Source organism: Poecilia reticulata, linkage group LG8 (genome assembly GCF_000633615.1).
Source record: "Poecilia reticulata strain Guanapo linkage group LG8, Guppy_female_1.0+MT, whole genome shotgun sequence".
Lineage (NCBI taxonomy): Eukaryota > Metazoa > Chordata > Actinopteri > Cyprinodontiformes > Poeciliidae > Poecilia > Poecilia reticulata.
In genome coordinates this window covers 15248185-15271775 of record NC_024338.1, presented here as the reverse complement: position 1 = coordinate 15271775, position 23591 = coordinate 15248185, and the positions used below count along the sequence as shown (strand labels likewise).

The 23591-nt window shown below is 36.9% G+C and overlaps 1 protein-coding gene across 1 annotated transcript; it reads left to right on the top strand.

The window, feature by feature from the left end:
* Positions 1 to 2430: 2430 nt before the first annotated feature.
* Positions 2431 to 23295, top strand: hs3st2 (heparan sulfate (glucosamine) 3-O-sulfotransferase 2). The gene is made up of 2 exons (XM_008415932.2): positions 2431 to 3398; positions 22112 to 23295. The coding sequence occupies exons 1-2, from the start codon at positions 2902 to 2904 to the stop codon at positions 22728 to 22730; spliced, it is 1116 nt and encodes a 371-aa protein (XP_008414154.1). The 5' UTR covers positions 2431 to 2901; the 3' UTR covers positions 22731 to 23295.
* The last annotated feature ends 296 nt before the right edge of the window (positions 23296 to 23591 follow it).

The following is a 23591-nucleotide window of genomic DNA, read 5'->3' as shown; positions in this document are numbered from 1 at the left end:
AATCTGTAAGTGATCACGAGGCAACAGTTGAGCTTTTTGGCCACAGTAAAAACAATTATAAAAATACAAAAAACAGTGAACCACGTCAAACATGTGGCAGTGGGTTTGTGTTATCAGGTAATTTCTACTATTGGTGCTTTTGAGCTTCACAGAGTGAAAAGACTACATTCAAATTCTTCAGTTTCACCTCAAATCAACAGCAAATGATTGAAACCAACATGACAGGATGTTCCAAAACAGAGAGTGATCCAATGTATACATTCAATATGGTTTTAATGTGTAAAATATGTTACCAATATGCATCTGGCCTTTGACTTGGTGGCAGTTAAATTTACTAACATTTCCTTTTCTTTTCTGTTCTTATATAAAACACTTTCACACTTTCACCAGTCAAAAACATTTTCTTTACAGTTTTGTTCTTCCCATCCTTTTTTTCTTTTTCTTTAATCCACCATTTTTATTTTTGGTAAGTTTGTGTTGAATTATAGTCAAGGCAGTCTATTTTTCACACAAAATTTGATTGTCTTTCAGTTAACCTGTTTTTTTTTTGTTGTTTTTTTTTCGCTTTGTTTTGTCATGGCAGACTTTCCATCAAACTGATAAGAAAGATGTAGCCATCTTTGAGTGTAAATCATAACTGACACACTCAACTGTCTGCCTTGAATTTGGAGCCTCGTCATCTCTCACTTCAGATTTGTTTATTTCTCCAGGTTTATCTGCAAAACCGGACCTAAAATAATACCTATAACATATACCCTCACAATGTAAGTAAACAAAATAAATAAAAATACAGAGTGGCTGGAATATTTGACTTGTTCCAGGTTCCTAAATCACATTGCAAATGTGATCCTACGCTCTTTTAGCAGTAATAAAGTAAAGTAGAAGTGAAAAATACTGATATAATTAGCTGTATTAGTGATGTGAAAGAGAAATATTACAATGCATACTGCTTAGCAGGGTTACTTATTCTTTGTAGTTTATAAGAACTTTAAAATTCAAAGCGTGTGTGAATCACCCAAGAAAAATGTCCCTGCAGGAAACATGAGTTTTAGCTGAAGTCCAGCTGGCAGTAGTGCCACACTCAAATGACAGCATAGCGATGTGATGCTAATTAGGACACAGCAGTCAGTGTCCAGCACAATAGGATGCCTACTTTTAAAGTTGTCTGAATGCTTTTCTTATGTAGCATCTATTTAACACAACTAGATGTATGGCATGATTTTTAAATATAGAATATGGTTTCTGTTGCTGGAATGTGAACAAAAAGCAAAGCTTGAAAGTCGGTTTGCTGCCCTGAAACTGTCATGTTTCATAAAAACTTCCTGCAGTGGAAAATATCAGAGAGTACCGCAACTTAAAAAAAAAAATAAGGAAAGAAAAAAATTAGCAACTTTTCTTGCAATACAAACATCTAGCAAGCATTTCACTTTATCCATTATGCATGCCATCACACACCATCTATCGCCATGGCCAAAAATGTTCTTTTGGTAAAAATGGGTTTGTATAACGGAAAAGAATCCCATACGCATCAGCTCTTCTCTTTAAAAAATTAACCGAGGTTACAGAGCAAAAACAATTTTTTTAAAGGTTTTATTTTGGTTTATATTATTTTTATATATGTTAACCAGAGTTGCCAATAAAATGCAGAGAAGGCACTGTGCTGTCAATGAAGTTAATATTCTCTCAAAGCTAAATCCTCACCACGGGAGTAAAGGAGCTGAAAACTTTGCATTCCAGTCTGCATCCACCTCGCATCATAGCAAAACAGAAGATCAAATGTGATCTTGACTTTCTAAGGCTAGTAATACCCATGTGTGTCAAACTTTTTTTTTATCAACATGAGGATACCTCCGAACCTTGATGAATCATTCTGTTTCAAGTGAAAAGCAAACATGGATTAAGCTACACAGCAGAAATCAGATGACATATTAGTCTGCAGGTTTTTTTTTTTGGCAGACACAGGTAAGTTGGTGTTTTTACTAATTAACGGTCTGCAGAAAAGAATAGAAAGTTAATAATAGTAGTAAAAAATCAGAAATTCAATTAAAACACAAATTGTAAACAAATTGATAACATTTACCTCTCAAAGTTGAATTTTTTTTTTTTTTACCACGTTTATCAGCTGTGCAACAGGAAAGTGTAATCATCACATACCGTTTTTATAGCACAGATGTCTTTTAAACTCGTCTGTTTATTAAACTTTTGTTCACATATACTCTGGCCCCAATGGGAACATCTCTACACCCAGATATGTGCAGGAAAATCGGCATGTTTCTTAAAAAGAAAAGAGAGAGAGAGAGAGAGAGAGAGAGAGAGAGAGAGAGAGAGAGAGAGAGAGAGAGAGAGAGAGAGAAAACGCCAAAAGATGTATGATATTGTGACGTCAGAATGTTGATTAAATATTTATACCAGGTGGAGGAAGTGTCTATAACTTCGCAACTTCAGAATGAGAGAAAGAGGAGGGATGAGCACTGAAATCCCTCCCCGGAGGCGAGCAGAAAGATTGCGCTGGTGAGAGTTTCGGGCGCACTGAGACGCAGTCGATCTTTTCCTCTTTTTTTTTTTCCGCACTCAAAAAGAGATGATGAACATCAACAACAACAAAAAATCTCCTCTTGTAGGCTATGCGTTTCAAGAAAGATGGTTCCGCTCAAGTTTTTAGAAGGGAGCTACTTTCGATGAGGACTGACCCCATTTCCTCTGCGGATCCAAGTTTTCAATCACTTCATCAGTCCGCAGGACACAGGCGCAGCTGGTGCCAGGGAGAAAACCACCCCTGTCCACATGCGCTGCTCTGCCTCACTTTGGAATCTGTACACTTCTCACCGGGCTCTCACCGCAGACCGACTGGAGAGGAAAACTCCGATGGAGAATCATGCAGCACTTTGAACCCATGGAGACATGGCGCAAAGGCTCCTCACATCTGCGAACAGAGTCAGCGCTAGATTCGCCTTCATATTTACTTTGTCCCTATCCTGTGCGTATTTATGCTACAATATTATCTTCTATCGCGGCGCAGTCATGACAAACCAGACTTACGACGGGAAACGCTGCCCGCCGAGCAAAAACGCAGGAGGGAAGAAACTTCTTGGGAAGCTGGACAATTGCGCTTCGCTGAATGTCAGGTCGGCTTTTCAGCGAGGATCCAGTGATCCCCGGGACCAGAGCAAAGCGCCAGGTTCGCCTGGTGCTCACGGGACAGACGCGAATTTTAAAAATATGAGTGTTGCGCAAAAATATGGGAACAAGAAGCTGCCCAATGCGTTAATAGTAGGCGTAAAGAAAGGGGGAACCAGGGCGGTGCTGGAGTTCATCCGGATACATCCAGATGTGCGCGCACTCGGAACAGAACCGCACTTTTTTGACAGAAACTACGACAGGGGGCTGGATTGGTACAGGTGAGTAAAAATTCGAAAATGAAATGTGAACAATTTAGTCTTTCTGCACATATTCTGTTTTTTTCTTCTTTTGTCTTTAGTCTTGCATGATTTTATGGTCTGATTAAAATTCTAAATGCCCCATCTGCAAAGCAAACTTGAAGGCACTTCTAAGGTTTTTAAATCGTTTTCCACTCCACGAGCCATGAAACTCACAGCAGACACAAAGTTCCTGTCACACATACACACAGTAAAGTCCAATATCGCTGTGTTAAGTCAGCAGAGCTTTATGTCCTGAAGGTTAAGTTAGTGTGGTGCAGTTAACTTTAATCCAGTGTCACAGCTGACTAAAGATGGTTGAGAGACATCAGATCCAAAAATCTTGACCAGCTGAAGAGCCTATAGCTTCTTTAACATCTTAGCAGAGTCACACTCTGTTTGTTCTTATGCTACGTGATATTGATGCAGTAACTTATGTTGAAACATCCCTGGCCAAGTATTGAGTGGATTTACTGTGAAGCTCCAGACACATTCTCAAGTGAATATACATTTCTGTATCATAAAATACTGTTTATTGTTCTTCTGTAGTTGGAAATATTTTTGGAGAAACATAATTTTTCCAAAATATTAGCTGTGGGCCATAATAGTCAACATTTCTAGTACTAAACAGTTGACAAGTATTACTTCATGTGTGATGAATCTATTTAATATTGCAGCAATCAAATTACAGAAATRATTCGGTTAAACTTCTATGATATTCTGAAATCCTGAGACACACCAGCTCTTGAACCTGAAAACAGCACATGTTTTAAATTAGTTTATCCAGAACATGCACACGCACACGCACACACACACACACACACACACACACACACACACACACACACACACACACACACACAAACCACAGACGAAAAGAAGAAGGTTTCTAGTAAGAAGAAAAAACGTCGACTTAGACTCTAAAATTCAGAGAGGTTGTGTTGTGTCAGAATGACACACACATGTGCATATTTTGTACAGACACCAAAGTATTTCTATGCTACTATGAATAGATTTTACCCTTAACGTAATCAAATAAATAACCCACAGACCGAAATAAAGTTGTATTGTGTCATGTTCATGTTGCTAAGAATTCTTTTGGCATTTCTGACATGAATCTTAACTTGTATTCAGACAATTAACTAAATACAAGGCCGAAATTGCTGCAATCTAGTTTTGTGGGTGGCATTTCAATGAACACAGACTCATCCAGCTCATTTTAATACTGGCCAGAGCAGAAAAATGCATGTTACTGATGGCTGCAAACAAGCAGGCCTGTTGGTAATCAGGCACTTTAGCTGTCCCTAGTTGAACCTCTACAGCTCCCACATTGTGTTGTACCTCTACAAAACAATGTGTTCAACTGAAATGATTATAATAGTGGTAACTATTCAAGAATAGACAGCACAAATAAGATAGAAACACACGTCACTAAAACCTGGATTGGGTTTAGCAACCATTCCAGGGTGACCACTGGTGGCATCAGCTTGTCCTCCCCTTCAACCCATCAGGATGAATAGGCAGTTGATGTATAGATCAACTGCTGGATATTCTAGGTAGTCACATGTAATTTTTTTCTGTTGCTACTCATCCACAAAAGACAAAAGGTCTAAGCTGCAACAAACAATTATGTCTGCAGTTAGGACCATCATGGTCGACCTTTCCTCCACCCAGGACTTATACAGGGTCAGGAAAAGAGCAGCTAACATGACTGCAGACCCCACACATCCAGGACACAAACTGTTTAAACTTTTACTGTCAGATCAGGAGTACACAATGCTTTTTTGCAAAAACCAGCCATCAAAGATACTGGTTTTGTTAACCACGCTGTCTCTCGTATGAACACAATCAGTACATTTGCAGTCTAAGTCGTCAGCTATCCTACTGTGGGAAAATAAATTGCACCAATGCATTCAGGATTGGTGGACAAACTAACAACACATTTGCTTGTGTATCTGCCACAGACACCAAAGGTTTGGAGGAATGTAAAGCTTTTCTATCCTTAGAGATGTTTGTACATTAACAATGCAATAGAGACAAACACCAGCAGGGGAATCATCAAGTTCAAAAGGCACAGCGGTGTGATAGAGTGGAGCATTGTTGTCACCATACATAAAAGAAGTAAAGTTTCAGCTTTTATCAAACCTCATATTTCTTTCATTATTGGTCCATTTTTTATATAATGAGCATTCTGGCATTAAATTGATTGTTTCTGTCCTGAAAAGTGACAAACAGGAACCATTTCAACTGTTGGTAAACTATTCTTTCAATTCAGCTTTGATAATCGGCCACTTATGTGACAGAAGTCTGATGCAGGAAATTGTAAACCTGACAAATTGCTTACAGTTTGTGTACATACACAAACCAGACTGTCAAGAATAAGACTGGATAGTTTGTCTTTCTTAAAGAATTCCCTGCTCAATATACACTTCTTTTTTCCTTTGAGTTAATGTTTGGCTTTTCTTATTATAGTGGACCACTTACTCTTTTTAAGCAGTGTTTGTTAAGAGGCTATATTGACAGGTGTTACTCATCTAAACCTTCACAAGAGAATGTTTAGATGACTAAAACTTATCTTTGTCCAACTTTGACAGGTTTGTCTCCTGTTTCCCACCTGAACAATGTCCATGTTGCTCCTTCGAATAACTTTCAATGAAGCCGTTGGCTCAATATATTCATCTGAGTTAATGATATTAAACCAACTACTGGACCTACAAAAGTACTATCTTTGATGTTGCTCCACAAATGACAGCCTGTTGTAAAATTCAGTTTACTGAAGTGTTAATGGAAGACTGAGTGGTTGCAATGTCTAAGACAAATTATACATCTATGAGCATTTGTTGAGTGAATTGTTGCATACCTTATAAAACACGCATAAATTTATAGACAACATGTAAAATCGTCGAAGTTTAAAGGGATAATATTATGTAAAATCAACTTTTTAAGTTTGTTTTTAGTCCCTCATCAAAAACATATCTGGAGCGTTACCTTGATTGTTTCAGGATTGGACCTAGCGCCACCTTCGAGACACCGCTCCTTCTCTGAGCTGCAGTTTCTGAGCTTCCACCTCACAGAGCTCTCTCTCCCCACTCAGCTCCTTCAAACTAGCCAGCAGCAATTAGCAAACACCTTAGGGAACTGCACATCAGCTCATCTCATGATACTAACTACTTCTCAGTCCAACTCTGGTTGCAACCCAGAAAATCAAAGAGTTAGATATCTTTTTATTGTTGGTAAGTTAACTATTAGTGATAACAGAGGAGAACACGAACAAAGCAACAACATTTAAAAAAATAAATATATACTGCTCAAAAAAATAAAGGGAACACTTCAGTGTTCACTTAAATGTTAAAGTGTCCCCTTTATTTTTTTGAGCAGTGTATATTTGTTTTCAGAACAAAAACATTATTTTTTTTAGATTGTTTTTTAAGACAGTTGAATGTAACCATGGCACATTAATGCTTGTGTTTGCTGGGTAATATGTTGGTCACATTATCTGAAATCCCACAAGAGCCAACACTTAATATGGCAAAACCCATAACAAGCACTGTTGCACAACAACTATAATTTGGGAAATTGCAGCTATAACATATTTACCTAAGAGTTGTTATTTTAATTTACTATACTATGTGGACACTAGGTCTTGTGAAAATGCTTAATTTTTAAAATATGCAATTGTTTTTACTCTGTAACCTTTTAACATGATGTTAGTCTGCAGCCGGTTTAGGTTCCCTCTAGAATGATGTTCCACTCTCAAGGTTACAGCAAGGATCCATCGTAAAAACTGTGTCTGTACTCATGTCTCCCTTAAAATATAGTGTTTCAGAGGCAGCTTGGCCTGGAGAGTATTTTTAGTAACACTGGTTCTACAGAATTCTGAAATATTGAAAAAATACTCCTAGCAGCTGTCCTTACAGTCGTGTTTTGCACCTTTGACCTCTAAGATAAAAGTAAAAATCTTTATTTTTTTTATATTTCAGTCTCGTTAGTTTTTTTTTAATGCTCAGAAAAAAAACATTAAATTGTGACTTTCTACGCCCATTTCTTCTGTTTAGCAAATCTTTTCCTCAGACATATTTGATAGTATTCAGTTCCAAGAGACGATGACTAACTAATTCCACGTTGCCTCGTTGATGTCCTTGATCAAATAAGTAATTTTGAATGGAGTATTTTACAAAACGCTGAAGAAATTATTCACATTTCGCTTTTTTCACACAATTCTGCCACCAACTTCCAAATACCAAGTAACCATCACCGTAGTCAGTTAACCTTTCCAACTCAAAGTTATGATTTTCAGTATACATCAACGTATGTGTCCTTTAGAATCAGGCAGAAATCTACAAACTGGAACACCAAATTAACTCGCCCAGAGTTTCAGTGTACTGTCCAGTTGTTCTGCACAGTCTGTCTTGTTACATTAAGCATGTGACAGACCATTTAGGCTCAGAAGAAAAATGGTGCAGTGTTCATTACCGTGGCTCCTGAAGAGAACACACGCATGGCCTCATTTATTTTGTGTGCGGGTATTCACACAACGATAAAGGACCTGATGAAAAAGACATTCCTCTGCCGCCAATTTCCTTACTCTTTTCCCTCTGCTTTTTCCATTCTCTCGCAGAATCATAAAGATCAAACAAAAACACATTGCCATACACCATCAAGACTTAAAAGGGCATCTCAGCTCTATTGATTTTACAGAAGTCTAAAGCACTTGCAGTTACTTCTTAGAGAAGTGTCGAAATTGTATGAGAGGATGCAGCTGCAAATATTCCAAACGTCCACATTAATTGGCTCGGGGAGGCAGGGTGCTCTGGAACAGTACCATCAGAAGGTTGATGAGGATAGAAAGCCGATTGGTTCTCAGTTAACGTAGAAAACTGCACATTATAGCGTGAGCAATGGTGAGGCATAACTCTGCATTATTAATGTGCTGTCTTCACTCCATGCACTTGTTACCGTTAATTACAAAACAACACATAAGACATTTTTCCAAAGATTCAAGACTGAGACCTGCTGCTCATTATTTAATGCCTGCACCCTTGTACAGTAGCCCCAGTTAAAGTAGCCAGTTTGAGCCTATATCTTTATGAGTGATGCAGGAGCTTTAGATCCCAAGATAATGTAATAATAACTGAACTGAGCCAAGTGCTAAAGACAAAATTGCACACTGAAAAGCAGCTGTGTTATATCAAAATACTTATATAAAATAGAAGCAGCCATAGATAAATCTAGCAATGCTAACATGCCACATTAACATTAAGATGTGTTGGAATTATGCTCCCAGTAATTTTCTAGTAAAGCTGCACAGTGGACCCCCAGTATTTGTGAGGACTTGGGAAATTAGACGCATATACTGACTGTTTTAATTGTATAAAAACCATATAAACACCAAATGAACAGTAGAAACCATCTTAGTGCTACATGAGAAGCTAACATCTAGTCTTCTTTATTTTCCTTTTCGTTGGTACAGCAAGGGAAATGATTGGTGCTCCTGCATTGGGTGCTTTGCAAACGCCAGCCAATGTGTCAAATAGTATTGCAGCTACATGTATTTATGCTTTTCTAGTGAAATTTTTCTCCTCGAAACATTTTAGTTATGCTCTATAGAAAAAAATTGGTAGATTTTCTGCAAATAATTGGAGTAGTTACAGTCCACAGAAAAATTCTGAAGGTGAATCCATTAATACTGAACCACTGCATTTATTTCATGCGCTGTAATTTCAGAACGCATTTCTGCCTATGAAGCTAGTATTTCAAAACGTTGTGGTTTCAAAAACATACCATCTTAAGATTCCTGTATTATAAAGTCATGTTTTGTGATTTTTAGATTACATTGATGTCTACATGACCAGAGTTTTACTCCACCTTCTGAAAGCAGACTTTGCCTGTCCTGCTTCCCCTTTAAATGTTTCAGCACATTTCATGACATTCATGCACATTTCTCTTGTTCAGAAGAAGGAAATTGGACTAGCTGGGAAGTTGGGGATTAAAATTAAAGGAGCATGGGCTATTACTGATATTTAAGGTAATACGTCTGTTGAGCAGCATACTGCAGATTCGCTGTCTGGGCAGATAAACAAATTCAATTAACCAGCTAATATAAGCTTGTTAGACACTAAAAAGCAGAATGATAAAAAGGAGTAATTTTTCTGCACGATTTAACTAAAAACGTCTGATACATTCTGTAGGTATTTATGCTACATTGTTGTTTTCCCACTTCAGCTTACATCTGGTTTTAAACAAGACATAAAACTGTTGTCTTCATATATCAGTGTGTCAGAATGTAAATGAATGTTATAGATAACAGTATTATAACGTTGATAACCAATATATTATTTTAGTAGCAGAAAATAATAAAGTAAATTATTCTTTCTTTTGGTAATATATATCACTAATCTTCATATACTGATGAGAATTTCATTATAAGCCACTTTTATTATGAAGTCAGTGAATACAGAAAAAGTAACATCAAACTTAGCTCCACCTTTTCATTCCCCACAAGGGGTCAAAACTTTGCCAAAAAACTATCCCCTCACATCATTGTGAAAGACATTGACGTTTTTGCACCAAATTCTGAATGTTGCAACTTAAATTGAGACTTGTGGGACCAAGTACAGTTCTTCTAAAATTGGTATTGTCCAATTTTGGTGAGCCTGTACAAACTCTAATCTCAGTCTTGCTGGGGTTGCACCTTGTCTAGTTGTTTTTGATTTACCCCGTCTGCTTCAAGGTTTTGGTCTCAGTGATTGGATTCTCCAAATAAAGAGACGTTATTTGTGGCTTTTCTATTATCTTGAGTCTGCCAATTCTGAGGCAACAATGGCATTTTGGGCAGAGCACTTGCTTTGAAATCGAATAGTGTTTGGCTTGATTTCAGCTTCCTTCTGCCACATGTTGACATGCCCTGGGCAAGGCACTTAACCCTAATTTTCCCCAAGCTGATGTGTGCACATTTGGGAGAGCAAATGGGGTAATGTGGCTCTAAAAAATGCTGTGAATTTAATCTGTTTCCCATGGACATCAACAAGTGATTTTCATTCTCATTAGTGCTTGCTTTGTTGTTATTTTTGTCTGACCATCTTCTGTGAACTTGAGAGAATGTTGTGAGTGAAAATAGTTTAAACTTTTTCTGAAATCCTCAGATTGGGATCTCTGTATCGACAATAATGTTCAAAGTCAGTCAAACATTTCTCCCCTATTCTGTAGCTTGAGTTTAATTTCAAAAACTTCTGGATGACTAAATGCAGAGTTGCTTCTATGAAACTGGCTGATTCTTCATTTACACACACTCTGAAATTTATTATTATAAATTATATTGAAATTATATACATTTAAAAAGAAATAAGAGTAGAATATGTTCTGACTTGGGAAATTTGTCTTTATATTTTTGCATGAATGCTTTGACATCCATACAGAAATAAATGCATCTAAATAAAGGCACGTCTTCATTCTGCAAAAAATAGTGAGCAAGTTTTACCCCATTAAGTCTCAGTAAATGCAATGTTATCTTTCCTGATTAAACATAACCTGACATTCTTTTTCACCATTTCAACACTTTCGCAAGAATGTGTAAGCTTGGATATCTTATTACTTTCCTGCTTATATGTAGATTAAATGTTTCTCGTGTTATGTATTGATGGTGTACATTAATGCATGTTCATCAGCTTCAGGTTAATTTCAAGCTGTTTCTGTTTGGTCACAGAAATATAAAAGAACACACCTTTACAGACAATGTCTCTTTGGATATATTTAGTACTTTGCCATTCTTAGTTCCCTTTTGGAGATCTTCAGCTTGTTAACCTTCCCCTCTTGTCAGACTCAGCGTATGTCTATTGACCAAGGATCAAATCCTGTCTGAGTTGTTCCTCCTCTGCCTCAACTTTCTGCTCTTTTGTACTTTTGCATCATCCGAGAGTGAAATGTTCTAAAGATATGCAATTTGTCTGCTCCCTACATATAAATATCCTTGACTGTCACATTGCTGGAGGCTTTACTATAAAACCTGAAAGAGCCGCTGAAGGCTTTTCTGTGTTTATCTTTCCATTTGTATCAGCTAAGATGCTGCAGTAAAGCTGCAAACAAAATTCAAAAACTAAGAGGGTTTTACAAGGTACGTTGTCATGACTGTCACTGACTGACACCATTAGAATAATGAGAGAAATTAAGCTGTGTTTTCAGCCTGATATTAGCCACCGCAAAATTCTAAAAAACGTTGAAAAATTCATTGTATTTTCACCCAGCAGAATATTCTTGCTTTGGCCATGATCTTATGCGTTCAGTATTATTAAAAAGATAACAAAGAAAAGTCTCAGAAGGAGCACGGATACTCATTTGTAAATGTTTGGATTTCAAAGGCTTCTCTATTTCAGTGTGTGTCGATATTTTTGCCTTGCCACATGTTAATGTGACAGCTCAGAGCTCAGTTCAATTGAACGCGTTATTGCTCAAGGAGAGCAAATGTCAGTCATTTCCCCTTGCAGGACAAACCTTGAGTAATTCTTATTTGAGGAGAGTCCTAAGTTGAAATGACAGCAGTTAAATAGGATCTTGTTCAACATAGATTTTTTTTTTTTTTTTTACTTTTGTGTCTCTCCATCACTGCGTCGTCAAACTTTTGATTTACGTATTCGACTAAGAAGCTTTCTGATGACAAAAAGAAAGCCTCTTGAAACATCAGGCTCATTCTGCCTTTTATTTTTAGCCAATTTCTCTCCAATTAAATCAGAGAAATAGATGTGTGGCTCCCGTGATGCTAAATTGCCATTCACCTCTGTTCCTGGCTGGGCTGAAATGGGCGCAGGATTGCTGTAATCACCTGGACTGCTGGACTGTTAACTCCTAATAGACTTTTGGAGGTGGCAGGTTTCTGTTACTTGTGATTAATGATCAGATATCACATCTGTAATCAAAGTGAGTGATAGTTTAATAATGGAGCGGCCTCAGCAGTGAAGATTTATGCTGTCATATCAGCAGAGAGGGCGATGCCATTTTTAGGAAGTACGGTGCCAGAGACATCACGAGAATCATCCAGCTCAAGAACATTTTCTCTGCTCTGTGAATCTGTGTTATGGATACTGTCAGTAGGTTTGGACAGCAGGTTGTCCATCTTTGTTTGAAAGTGCCTCTTCATGAGACGTCATCATTAATAGTTTGAACTTGGTTAAGAATGAAAATCGTATAGAAATCAAACATTTTCTTATAGTCAAATCTGTGTGACCATATGAATAACATAAAGCAGTTATCAGAAAAAAAATTCTTACTTTAATAGCTTGCAATTTAAAATAAAACAAAACAAAGAAAAACTGTTGTGCTTGTTTTAAAAACATGGTTTTCAAATTCCACTTACCTAAATCCTTACTCGCCGGATGCTAAGATTTGGTACATATGTTCATTACTTCTTATAACTGCATTCCAAATAAAGTGCAAACCGATACCATTAGTTCTCTTTATGTTATTGTGCATTTTGGTAATATAAACCCAGGGGAATTTGTCTTTAAAAGTTATCGCGTTGATGTTTTGTTGCTAAATTACCCCAGAGAGCAGACAACCATGGAATGTAATGAATATTGTTTAATGGGTAAAGTTCATTATCAAACCTTTTTAATGGCAAACATTAAGCTTTTGTCCCATGAGAGGCAAGTGGCATTAAGTAAAAGCCCACTGCCCATAGAAATCGTTGTGATTAACCAACCAGGGTACATCTGGTGATCAATGTTTGCATAACATTTGCACTCAATAAAGTTTAGTCATAAAATGTGAATTTATAGGAGCAAAATGCAAGCATGATTGAAGATGGAAGTTTGATAGTAAAAGGGAGTCTAATTATGGGAGCTTATGTAAAGTCCAGAACAGAGAGGGAAGAAAAACCAAATACAGAAAAAGCGCAAGTGAAGAATCCGTGTATGATTCGTTCTTTGGTTTTTTCGTTTCAAAATAAAATTGGAAAAACCAAACAAGCATGTGTTTTTTTTGTTTTTAAAACAAAATTAGAATAACGGCAATTGCAAAAGTAAAAAATAAAACGACCTGTTAATTTCACTTGTCATTATTTCATTATTGACAAGCGATCTGACCCGGAAGTTCTCTCTGTCCGGCTTATACAGGGGTCGTATCATACACATTATGCAGGCTGCAGGGAGACAAGCTTGTTCGTTTTAGGCTATATACTGTAGTCTTTTTTTGCCAGCTGCAAGTCAGTTGAAATAATGCTCCTGTGAGAAATAAATAATGCCGGACATTGGTCACTTGCGGCTGGCAGAGAATACTACAGCCTACATAATGTGTGTGATATGGTCCCTGTGTAAGCCGGACAGAGAGAACTTCCGGGWCAGACCGCTTGCCAAAAATTAAATAATGAAAACCGAAATCGACAGCACGTTTTCTTTTTTATTTTTGCAATTGTCGTTTTTCTAATTTCGTTTTAAAAACAAAAAAACACATGCCCGTTTTGTTTTTCCAATTTTATTTTGAAACGAAAAAACCAAAGAACGAACCATACACAGATTGTGAAGCATAAGTGGGTTTTGAAAGAAAATTTGGAGTTGTCATTTAAGCATGTTTATTTTTTTTATGCAAGATGTTCAACAAAAAGCATGTAAAAAGGTTGCTGTTTTCTAGATGACCAGTTCTCATTGTTTTGGCTCTAGATGGTCACCGGAACATGTACAAGTTATGCTGAACGCAGCAGAGAGAACTTTTCTTTAACTGACAGCATGTAAAACTACATTTTAAGATCAAATCATTTTGGTATTGCTGCAATAAATTCAAGTTCATTGATTGCGCACAAAGAGATGAGTCAAAGTTGACCTTTACATGTTCAGAGTGTGTGCATCACTGATGAGACTGCACTGTTCTTAAGAGGAAGATGATTTTCAGCTGGATACACCTGTCTGGAACAGAATAAGCAGTCTCTTTCCCCATGTTGATAGTTCTAGATTTAATGTCGCACTTATATTTTCTTATTAATCGAAGTAGAAATGAACAAAGCCTTTACAAGTGACCACTGGTTCTTGTTATTCATTTTAAATCGAAAAGAAGTGTAAATGCTTTCTTTTTTTCAAGGGCTAAAGAGAAAACCAGACAATTCACAGATATTATTGGTCTGGGAAAAGAAAAATAATAAATACATTTGTTTTAGGTACATAGTTAATTAATACATTGCATGTCAAGATTAGGTAGATTTAGCTTTTTTATTAAAGCTTGACTTTACCAGAGTAAGTGATGTGCAGTCATGAGGAGAGAAAGCAGAGTATTCTCTTCTTGTGGAAACTTGATTCTAACCTAAAAACAAAAGGCCTCCAGGGAAAATATTTCATTATGAGAGATAATGAGAGGCAAATGATTTCAACAAAAATAAGACAAAAAAGCTGCAGGAAAGCATTTATTTTACATTTTAAAAAAAGTGTTTTCGTATCAAGCGGTAACAATCATTTTGTCAATCTTCACTCACCAAAGATATTCACAATGAAAACGATAAATTAATTTCTCAACTTACTTTAAAAGGGAACAATTCCAGCAGAATAATATGCATAAAATACACAAAAAAATAATAAAAAGTTTCAGCATAAACACTAATATAGCACAATATATGTCCTCGTGTAAAGAGACTGATATAAAAAAAAACAGCATTTTTCTATCTTTTAGAGTTATTCATCTTTCAGCAGACCGTTTATAGTGGCTGCCTGTGGTGTTGTTGATATTACACAGATTCAGTTGTTACTTTACATTAGTTGTTCTTTGCTTAGGTTTGAAAAAAAGTAGGGAGAAAAAAAACTGCAGTTACGACATCAATTGCAGTGGTAAAGGATCCTGCACAAATTAGCTTTCAACCATGTTCCCCAGTAGAAGGTTTCATTTACAGTATCGAGCAGATCTTTCACACTTGAGTTCATTTTCCCAGAGGGATTAAAATGTCAGGGCCTGGCCTGTAATGCATCCTGACTTAAAGTTTGGCCAAGAATCGTGAAGAAGATTGTAAATTACCCCAAAGAAATTTGCAGTTGATTCTGAGTGAGGTGGCTGTAATCAATCGAGGCACTTCTCTGAAATGTCTGTTAATCAAGATGTGTGTCTGGACATGTGAGTGTGAGCGGGTTCTCCCATTTGTCAGGGCCGAAAGACAGGTTTTCTCATTTCATTTCAAGTGTTTCCAACTTCTATAAACTTTAGTAACCCTTGGAGCAAGTCTGTGGGTATACCTACGTGGGTTTTCTAATTGCTTATAATTATTATCTTCTAAGAGCCAAGAAACTTGGAGCATTTGGAACTCAGTTTTATCTTTTCATTTCAGATAGCATGTGCAGCGTTATTAATTTCTTGAGGGCGTAGTGAAAGAAAAAAAAAAAAAGAAGCAAAAAGTACATTTCTGATGGTTGATTTAGAAATCTGCCTCAGGTGTAGCATGATCTCCCACTGACTCTGGCTATCTCAATAACCAGCAGACACATTAAACGGGGCCGTGCCATGCATTTTTTTGTCGATTCATTTACTGTTTCTATGTGCACCACTTCAAGTGATAAACTTTGTTGGTTCTTAAGCATCTAATAAAGTCAGTCACACAGAGCCATGTGAGTTGTGAATGCTAATTTAGTTAAAACTAGACAAATAAACCTGAACACGAGGCTTCACTACAAATACCAGATCAAAAAACATTTTGTAGATATTAAAGGCACCCCTCAGTGTTCCTCATTAACATTACAGCAATACAACATTGGAACCCATGGACCCAGACTGCTCCCACTGACATGAAAGCATCCCTGATTTCAATACGAAAATAAGGACTGGTCCTCTTTGATCACTTGATTGCACCATCTTCTTCTTTCCTGTGGTCACACATAACTAATCCTTGTAAAACACAACTGGCAGGTGGAATATTAGTGGACATAATGCTTTTAGTATCTTTTTAATGAGGGGTAGACCATAAGTTTTGCTTTTATAAACACAAAGAAACAAGACGCCTCATTTCTTGTTATTGGTTCACTTAGAAAATACTAAAGGGACAATAGCTTAATCTCATATCCTTGCTCTGAACTTTACTAATGGACAAACTTAAAATATAAAATATTAAAATGCAAATAGACCATTAAAATACACTATTTATCCATGCTTTTAGATCTAGTTGAATTTAAATTCTTCTTAAGCATTCAAATAACAAGTGTAAAATGTTCAAATTCTAAAGATATGCAAACACCAGTTTTTTGTTAGCTTACCCTTAGTGAAAAGAAGCTTTAAATTTAGTGTACATGTTCAAAAATGTACACTAAATATTCATTGTTCACCACCTAAACATTCTGAACTAGACTGACACCTCCTAAAGGAAACGGCTTTCATTCAGTCGTCATAATTTGTCTGAATGAAAAACAAAGCATTGTTTTTGCCTTTACATGGGTTGCATCATCAAACCGACTTTGTTTACAGGCATCCGGTAATACAACAAACCCTCACTCTAAGTAACTTCATGTAATCTTTCTACACATTTTTAATTCTCCTTTTTTGGTCGACCTCTCGGCTTCCTGCCATGTTGGTTCCAAACTCGGCATCTGATAGAATCACTGCCTCTCAAGTGAAACCGTCTATCTCAGTCTGACTTCTCTGACTTTATCTGCAAATAATCAAAACATCTGCTGTCCCTCTGATGTGCTCATTCCTGATCTTACATATCCTTGTCACTCTCAGAGAGAACCTCAACATCTTGAACTCTGCACCCTCCAGTTCTGCCTCATAGCGTTTCCTCATTTGCACCGTCTCTAAATCAAACATTGTTGGTCTCATTACTGTCTTGTTCACCTTTCCTTTTATTCTTGCTGATACCCTTTCATTACACATCACACCTGACACATTTCTTCACCCATTCACACACTTCTCCGCCTCTTCTCCACACTCTCCGTTGCTCTGGGCCACTTAAAGTCCTGAACCTTCTTTACTTCTACTCCTTGTAGCATCACCGTTCCACATGTGCTCCTCTCATTGCCCCAGATGAGTAACATGGTGTTTGGCATCTTGTGTAAACGCCAAAGCAAGTGTGAATTGCTTACTAAATTTCTGTCCATATACATTCTGTGTTAACTTCTAAATCATCAAACTTGCAAATTTATGACATCTTGTGGCAACTTATATGTTTGATGGACTGAGAAAAGTTAGAAGTCGCAGAACTATTAATGATTAAGCCCTTTTTTTTGGTTGTCTCAGTTGTATATCCTGCCCATAGAAAATGTAAACAAGTAAGTAAAATGATCAGTTTAGTCTATTAGTTTACACAGTTGGTATATATGCCCTCAGCTTACACTTTTAACTTTTACTCTTTCAAGGCAATATAGTCAAACCAAGAGGAGAGGCATCACAATTTGGTATCCACAAGAATGCGAAAGGGAACATCTTTTGTTCACCATCCACAATTAATGCTGAGACTTAACAGAACTCACGTGAGGTTCCTCTTGAATGAAACAGCCTCGTTTGTTTCAGAGTTGTAAGAAAAAGTCAGTTCCACTCACATTCATGCACATCAGTAATAACTTGAAGCCACACCGAGTTTTCCTCATCGTAAATTACTTTTCCACTCCATAACACCAACATGGCATAAGCTGGCCAAAGCATGTGAAACAGTGATAATTGTGGGGAGAAAAGGAATTTTCACACCATCATATTAAACCAAGGTGAAAAAGAACTTCAGCGATAAACTTCCCCAATAAATTTAAAAACAACAAAGTTATCTAACTAAAGTGCCTATTCCTAAGTACTGGAACTGTATCCTCATCACAAATAGATGTTATACTTTATGTGGTGTTAAAGCCTGGATCTGCCGTAGTCTTAGTCAATAATAACAGCTGTCCTAGCTACCAATGGTGAAATTTGTGTGATGTCACAAGACCATTTTCAATTGGATGCGCCCCGGCTGAGTCATTGTGTTTTCTGGAAGTACCATGGCAGCTGAGGCAGATCAGGGGTGTGATGTAATGATAACAGATGGGCTCTGGCTGTGCCATTAGCTGGCATGAAGACGTAATACTACCTCTACAAGGTGCTTTTTTTGGCGCTCTATTTCTTCCATGAACACACATTGAACAGATTGTGGTGAAGTTCCACACACAGAACAGAGCACTGGACTTTAGCCAAGAGTAACACGTTAGCAAACCAAGAAGCTGTCAAATGGCCATTAATGTGTTTCAATCTTTAGACTACATACGTCCAACACAAATTTTATAAGCAGCACTGCATATCAACTGCCGTGAGCTCCTTTTCACATCTTTTCTCTCTGTAATTATGACTTCATTTATGAGAGCTCACATGCTGTCGTTTGTTGATGGGGACATTTTTTCAAACGCTACGAGTTTCCAGATGTGGCTGCTTAAGAGTCCATCAGTCATACCTATCATTGGTTGCAACCCACCAGTTTTAAATAGCCAGCTAACATTTTATGAATGATTTTGGATGGTGGGAGGAAACATCATTGACCTTCTACTGCTCGGCAACAATTATATGTGCATATTAAAATTTGCCTTTGCTTAAGAAAATGGACCAACTTTGACAGATTCAGCTTGAGACCATCCTGTCAAAATGAGTCAGAACGCCTCCAGATGCAATCCAGATGCATTTTGATTCCAATTGTGTAATGCATACATTAACGCCTTTGAAAGCGTGCTTTGCTAGATCTCATCTTATTACCAAATGCAAATAAATTTTTCACCAGGAACTGACTTTGACAAACGCTTCGACAATATTATCTGCTTTCAAAATTAAACTCTTGCATTAATCACAATACTATAAACAGAGTATTGGTAGCTAGAAAGGTATTGGTAGCTAGAAAGAAAATAACAAGTGGCTTTCTATATTACAAAAAAATCAAATTATTTCTCACTGGCTTTCCACCTTGAAATGTGTTTGTCTGTTCTATCTGCTCCATCAGTGTTTTATATCTTCTGTGTAGCAGTCATTTAATCTATCAGGCACTAAGACTCCCTGGGAGTAAACAAACAGAACAGCTGTAAAAATCAATAACTCCAGACAAGCTAGGTACTGCAACTTTATCTGATGAACAGGCTCACCATTGTAGTTTGTATTCAAACAAAATAGCAAACCTGAATGAAATATATCTTTGTGAATTATTCTCCAGATTGATTATCTTTTTTTTTTTTTTTACCGAATGTCTCTCTATCTTCACGCAAATGATGTGACATGCTTGGAAATGTAGTCAACAGACTAGACTTGTAACTGTCATGAATCCAGCCAGCAGTAGTATTTTGAAAAGCAACATTTGTGAACTTTCACTGTGAGTGTTGTCAGTTCAGTGTTCTGATACAAGTTGCAGTTTTGAACCAGAACGTACAGATCTTTTTTTTTTTTTTTTTCTAAAGATAGTAAAAATGCATGGAACTGACAAGTCAGAAATCAAAGATCCTCCCTTCAGCGGAAATAAGGGCTCTGAAGATTATCCAGCATCTTGGATATAGCCGCAACTTTTTTTATTTTTTTTTATTTCTGTGTGTGTTGGTGTGCATGCATCTGCGTGTGTAGCAAAGCTGTTTGCTCGGAAAGGTGTCGTTCTCATAAAAGATTAATAGTTCCCCGGTGGCCCTGAGGCACCCAAGCCAACAACTCGGGGATCATAAATAAAACTAAATGGATCAATATTTCCAAGACTTTAGCAGTAACCTATGGCTACCCCTACCTTGAGAGAGAAAGCTCTGAGAAAGGTTAGGTTTTAATCGAACCCTTCCTCTGGTAATAATAAAGAAGGTGTCCTATTTATCATCAGCACTGTGTCGCAACGTACCTAAAATAAAGAAACTGCTCTGCATTCTGTAACAGTAACTATAGAAATTTAGACATCGCATCTTCTGATGTCATTGACCCAATAACCAGTATCAAAAGAACTAATGAGATTATTTCTCCTAAATTGCCGAGTTTCTATGCTGATGATGCAACCGAGTCACATTACTGTCTGGAGAAAACAGACAATCATGAATGTATGGCTGGTCTCTGAATGGTAAATGAAGCATTTGGTCTCCAAACTGCCAGACACATTTGGTTATTAATCAACTTTTATTGACCAAAGTGCCAAAGCAAAATGAAGTATTACAGCAGGATGGAAACCTCTCCTTGATGAACATGACAAATGCAGTCATTTGCCTGAAGCTTGCAGAGCCATTATTGGTGCAGTATGATGGTAATTGTGATGCATGTTTTGATTATACAACCTGACCTGTCACTGTCGAGTACCTGAAAATTCATCCAAAATTTGAACGTTTTTGTGTTTTATCTCAGCAGCAAATCTGAGACTCACGTATAGCTTTGTTTAGATTTATTTCATAGGTTTACAATGTAAAACAAGTTGTCTTCATTGTATTTGCATTAATTATCAATTTGTTATAAATACTTTAGCAAAGCATATGAATCCACCGGCCTGAATGATGAGTAGTTTCAACTCTAAGATATGAAAAAAAATTTTTTATCTAAGTTTATGCAAGATCTTTTTGCTCTCTTATGAATGCCCAGAAGAAAACCCTCAACATACATTTGATTGAGTTGGAATAATCAGAATATTATGCAGTTGTGAAAGCTGCCAAATATTGAAGGACTGTGCCAGACGAAAATAGATAGTGCCTTCCTGAAGAGAGAATCTTGATGCTAGGTTGAACAAATTTGATGGTAGAAATGTGACGATCAGAACTGGAAGTGCAGACGTCTAGTTTAGGTCATTTAAGAGTGACGCAAGACCCGGGCCAAGAGTAAGACATGTCATCCATTTATCTAAGGCAGTTCCTCGGAGACAAAAAGTTCTGAAAATGATTCTTTGAATCCCTTTCTTTGCACTTTAATGTTCAGACCAGTATTTTATGCAATTTTCAAATTTTGCAGCAGTGTCCTCACCTTGCATCATGTAAAGCAATGCAGAAGCTTTGTCCTCACTCATGAAAATGCACTTTGGCTTCCCAAATGCTTGAAGTAGATTAAAATGTTCTTGATCACTCATAAAAAAACAGGGTTGACTTATAAATTGCACATTATACTAGACAAGATTATTTTACAAAATGCCCTTATTTTTACAATTAGAGCCACATAAAATACATTTGAAATAAGCCAACATTAATTTAAAAAAACAAACAAACAAACAGAAAAGCAGCAGCTCTTAATAACAGAACTTAAAGCTTCTAATCTTAGGATGAAAGTGAAGGTTGATTGTACAAACTCCCCTAAGTCATGACGAAGGACTGCTGACCTAGCATGACTTCATAAAAGCAGTAAAGTTATTATGAGCATGTTTACCGCTTCATAAAACAAAACCAAGCGTAAAATTTACAGCTTTCATATAGTCAACATTAATTTACTCTGGCATACTAAACTTTTATGCATTTTGTCACATTTTTAATATATTTAGTAGGATGTCATGTATTTTTGTTCACCACATATTTTATAAGAGTACAATTTGGTCAAAGCAAGAAGGCTTCTTTTTTTTTTTCTTGACTTTGACTTTTAATACCAACTGTACATTGTGATATTACTTCACTTTGGTAGCCTATCATTATTTTTTGTAACTTTTCTAATATACATAAAGTTTCAGGTGCTGTTTTTATGCTCCAGTTGGAGCATTCCCCTGACGTACATATCCATAAAAAGAGAAGCATCTTTGAAGTGTTCCGAGAAGGGCAAAAAAAAGCTCTTATTCACATGGTTTTTTTTGTTTTTTTTTCCCACACTAGGGGACTGATGCCACGCACACTCGACAGCCAGATAACGCTAGAGAAGACTCCCAGCTATTTTGTGACCAGAGAGGCACCTCACCGCATCTCCAGCATGTCTCATGATACTAAGCTGATTGTTGTGGTACGAAACCCTGTCACCAGAGCCATCTCTGACTATACCCAGACTCTATCGAAGAAGCCCGACATTCCCACATTCGAAGAGCTAGCCTTCAAAAACCAAAGTCTGGGTCTTGTGGACACGTCTTGGAACGCCATTCGGATTGGAATGTATATCCTTCACCTGGAAAACTGGCTGCAGTATTTTCGACTGTCACAGATGCATTTTGTGAGCGGCGAGCGGCTGATAACGGACCCAGCGGGGGAAATGGGCCGTGTCCAGGACTTTCTAGGGCTGAAACGGATAATCACGGACAAGCACTTCTACTTCAATCGAACCAAAGGTTTCCCCTGTTTAAAGAAGCCCGAAAGCAGCAGCCAACCTCGATGCCTCGGCAAATCCAAGGGCAGGACTCACGTACAGATTGAGCAGGAGGTCATAGAGCAGCTGCAGGAGTTTTATAGACCTTTTAACATCAAATTCTATGAGACTGTGGGACAAGATTTCAAGTGGGATTGAATGTACTTTGAACAAAAAGAGAGCGAACAGTTTATAAAAATGCCTACCTCTGGAAACAAGTTAATTGAGAATAACTTTAAAATATATTTAACTGAGTACTAAGCAGAGTTCATACTATGATCAAATAAGTGGTATTAAGATTATAAATCTATAAATATGGGTTTATCATGTGGGTCATCTGGGGAGAAGTGTAATTTATTTATTGATACATAAAATATATACCAAACAATTTTTCTTCCCATCAACATACCAATTAAATATTTTTCAATCTATTTTAGTGGATCAACTTATTTACCAAAATAACGTCACAAAGCTTTCCCGCCATTTGCCATCACCATCCACACAATTAAATATTTATTATCCAGATTCCTTATTTATTCATTATTTCCTCTGAAAATGATCTGCTGTCCTTACTATTAAAATGAGCACTCCACATGAAGTCGCCTCATAATGTCAGATTAATAATAACATCAGCCTGTCAACATCAGCAGACAAAGTGTGGAAAACAGAAGTGAAAAATACTGTGAGAATTAACAAATTAATAGGTTTAATCAAAGATCTCATATATATATATATATATATATATATATATATATATATATGTTTACATTTTGGTGGACTTTAGTTTTTTTCTGTGTTTGTATTCCTATTGTGATCATCAAAATAAAAGTCCTAAATACCAAAAACATTTATTGGCAATAAATTATTTTCAGTAAGGGTGCATGGAAAGGAAATATTTTATGGTGTCTTTTTAAGTATAAGATCAAATTTTCAGAAATCTGACATTTGCATACACATTCTGGTCATGGCTGTTAAAAAAATGTCTGAATACTATGATTGCAAAGTTACTATTATTAAGCC

Coding starts and splice junctions, on each gene's coding strand:
- hs3st2 (XM_008415932.2), top strand. CDS start 2,902: ATGGCGCAAAGGCTCCTCACATCTGCGAACAGAGTCAGCGCTAGATTC. Junction 3,399..22,111: donor AGGGGGCTGGATTGGTACAG/GTGAGTAAAAAT, acceptor TTCCCACACTAG/GGGACTGATGCCACGCACAC.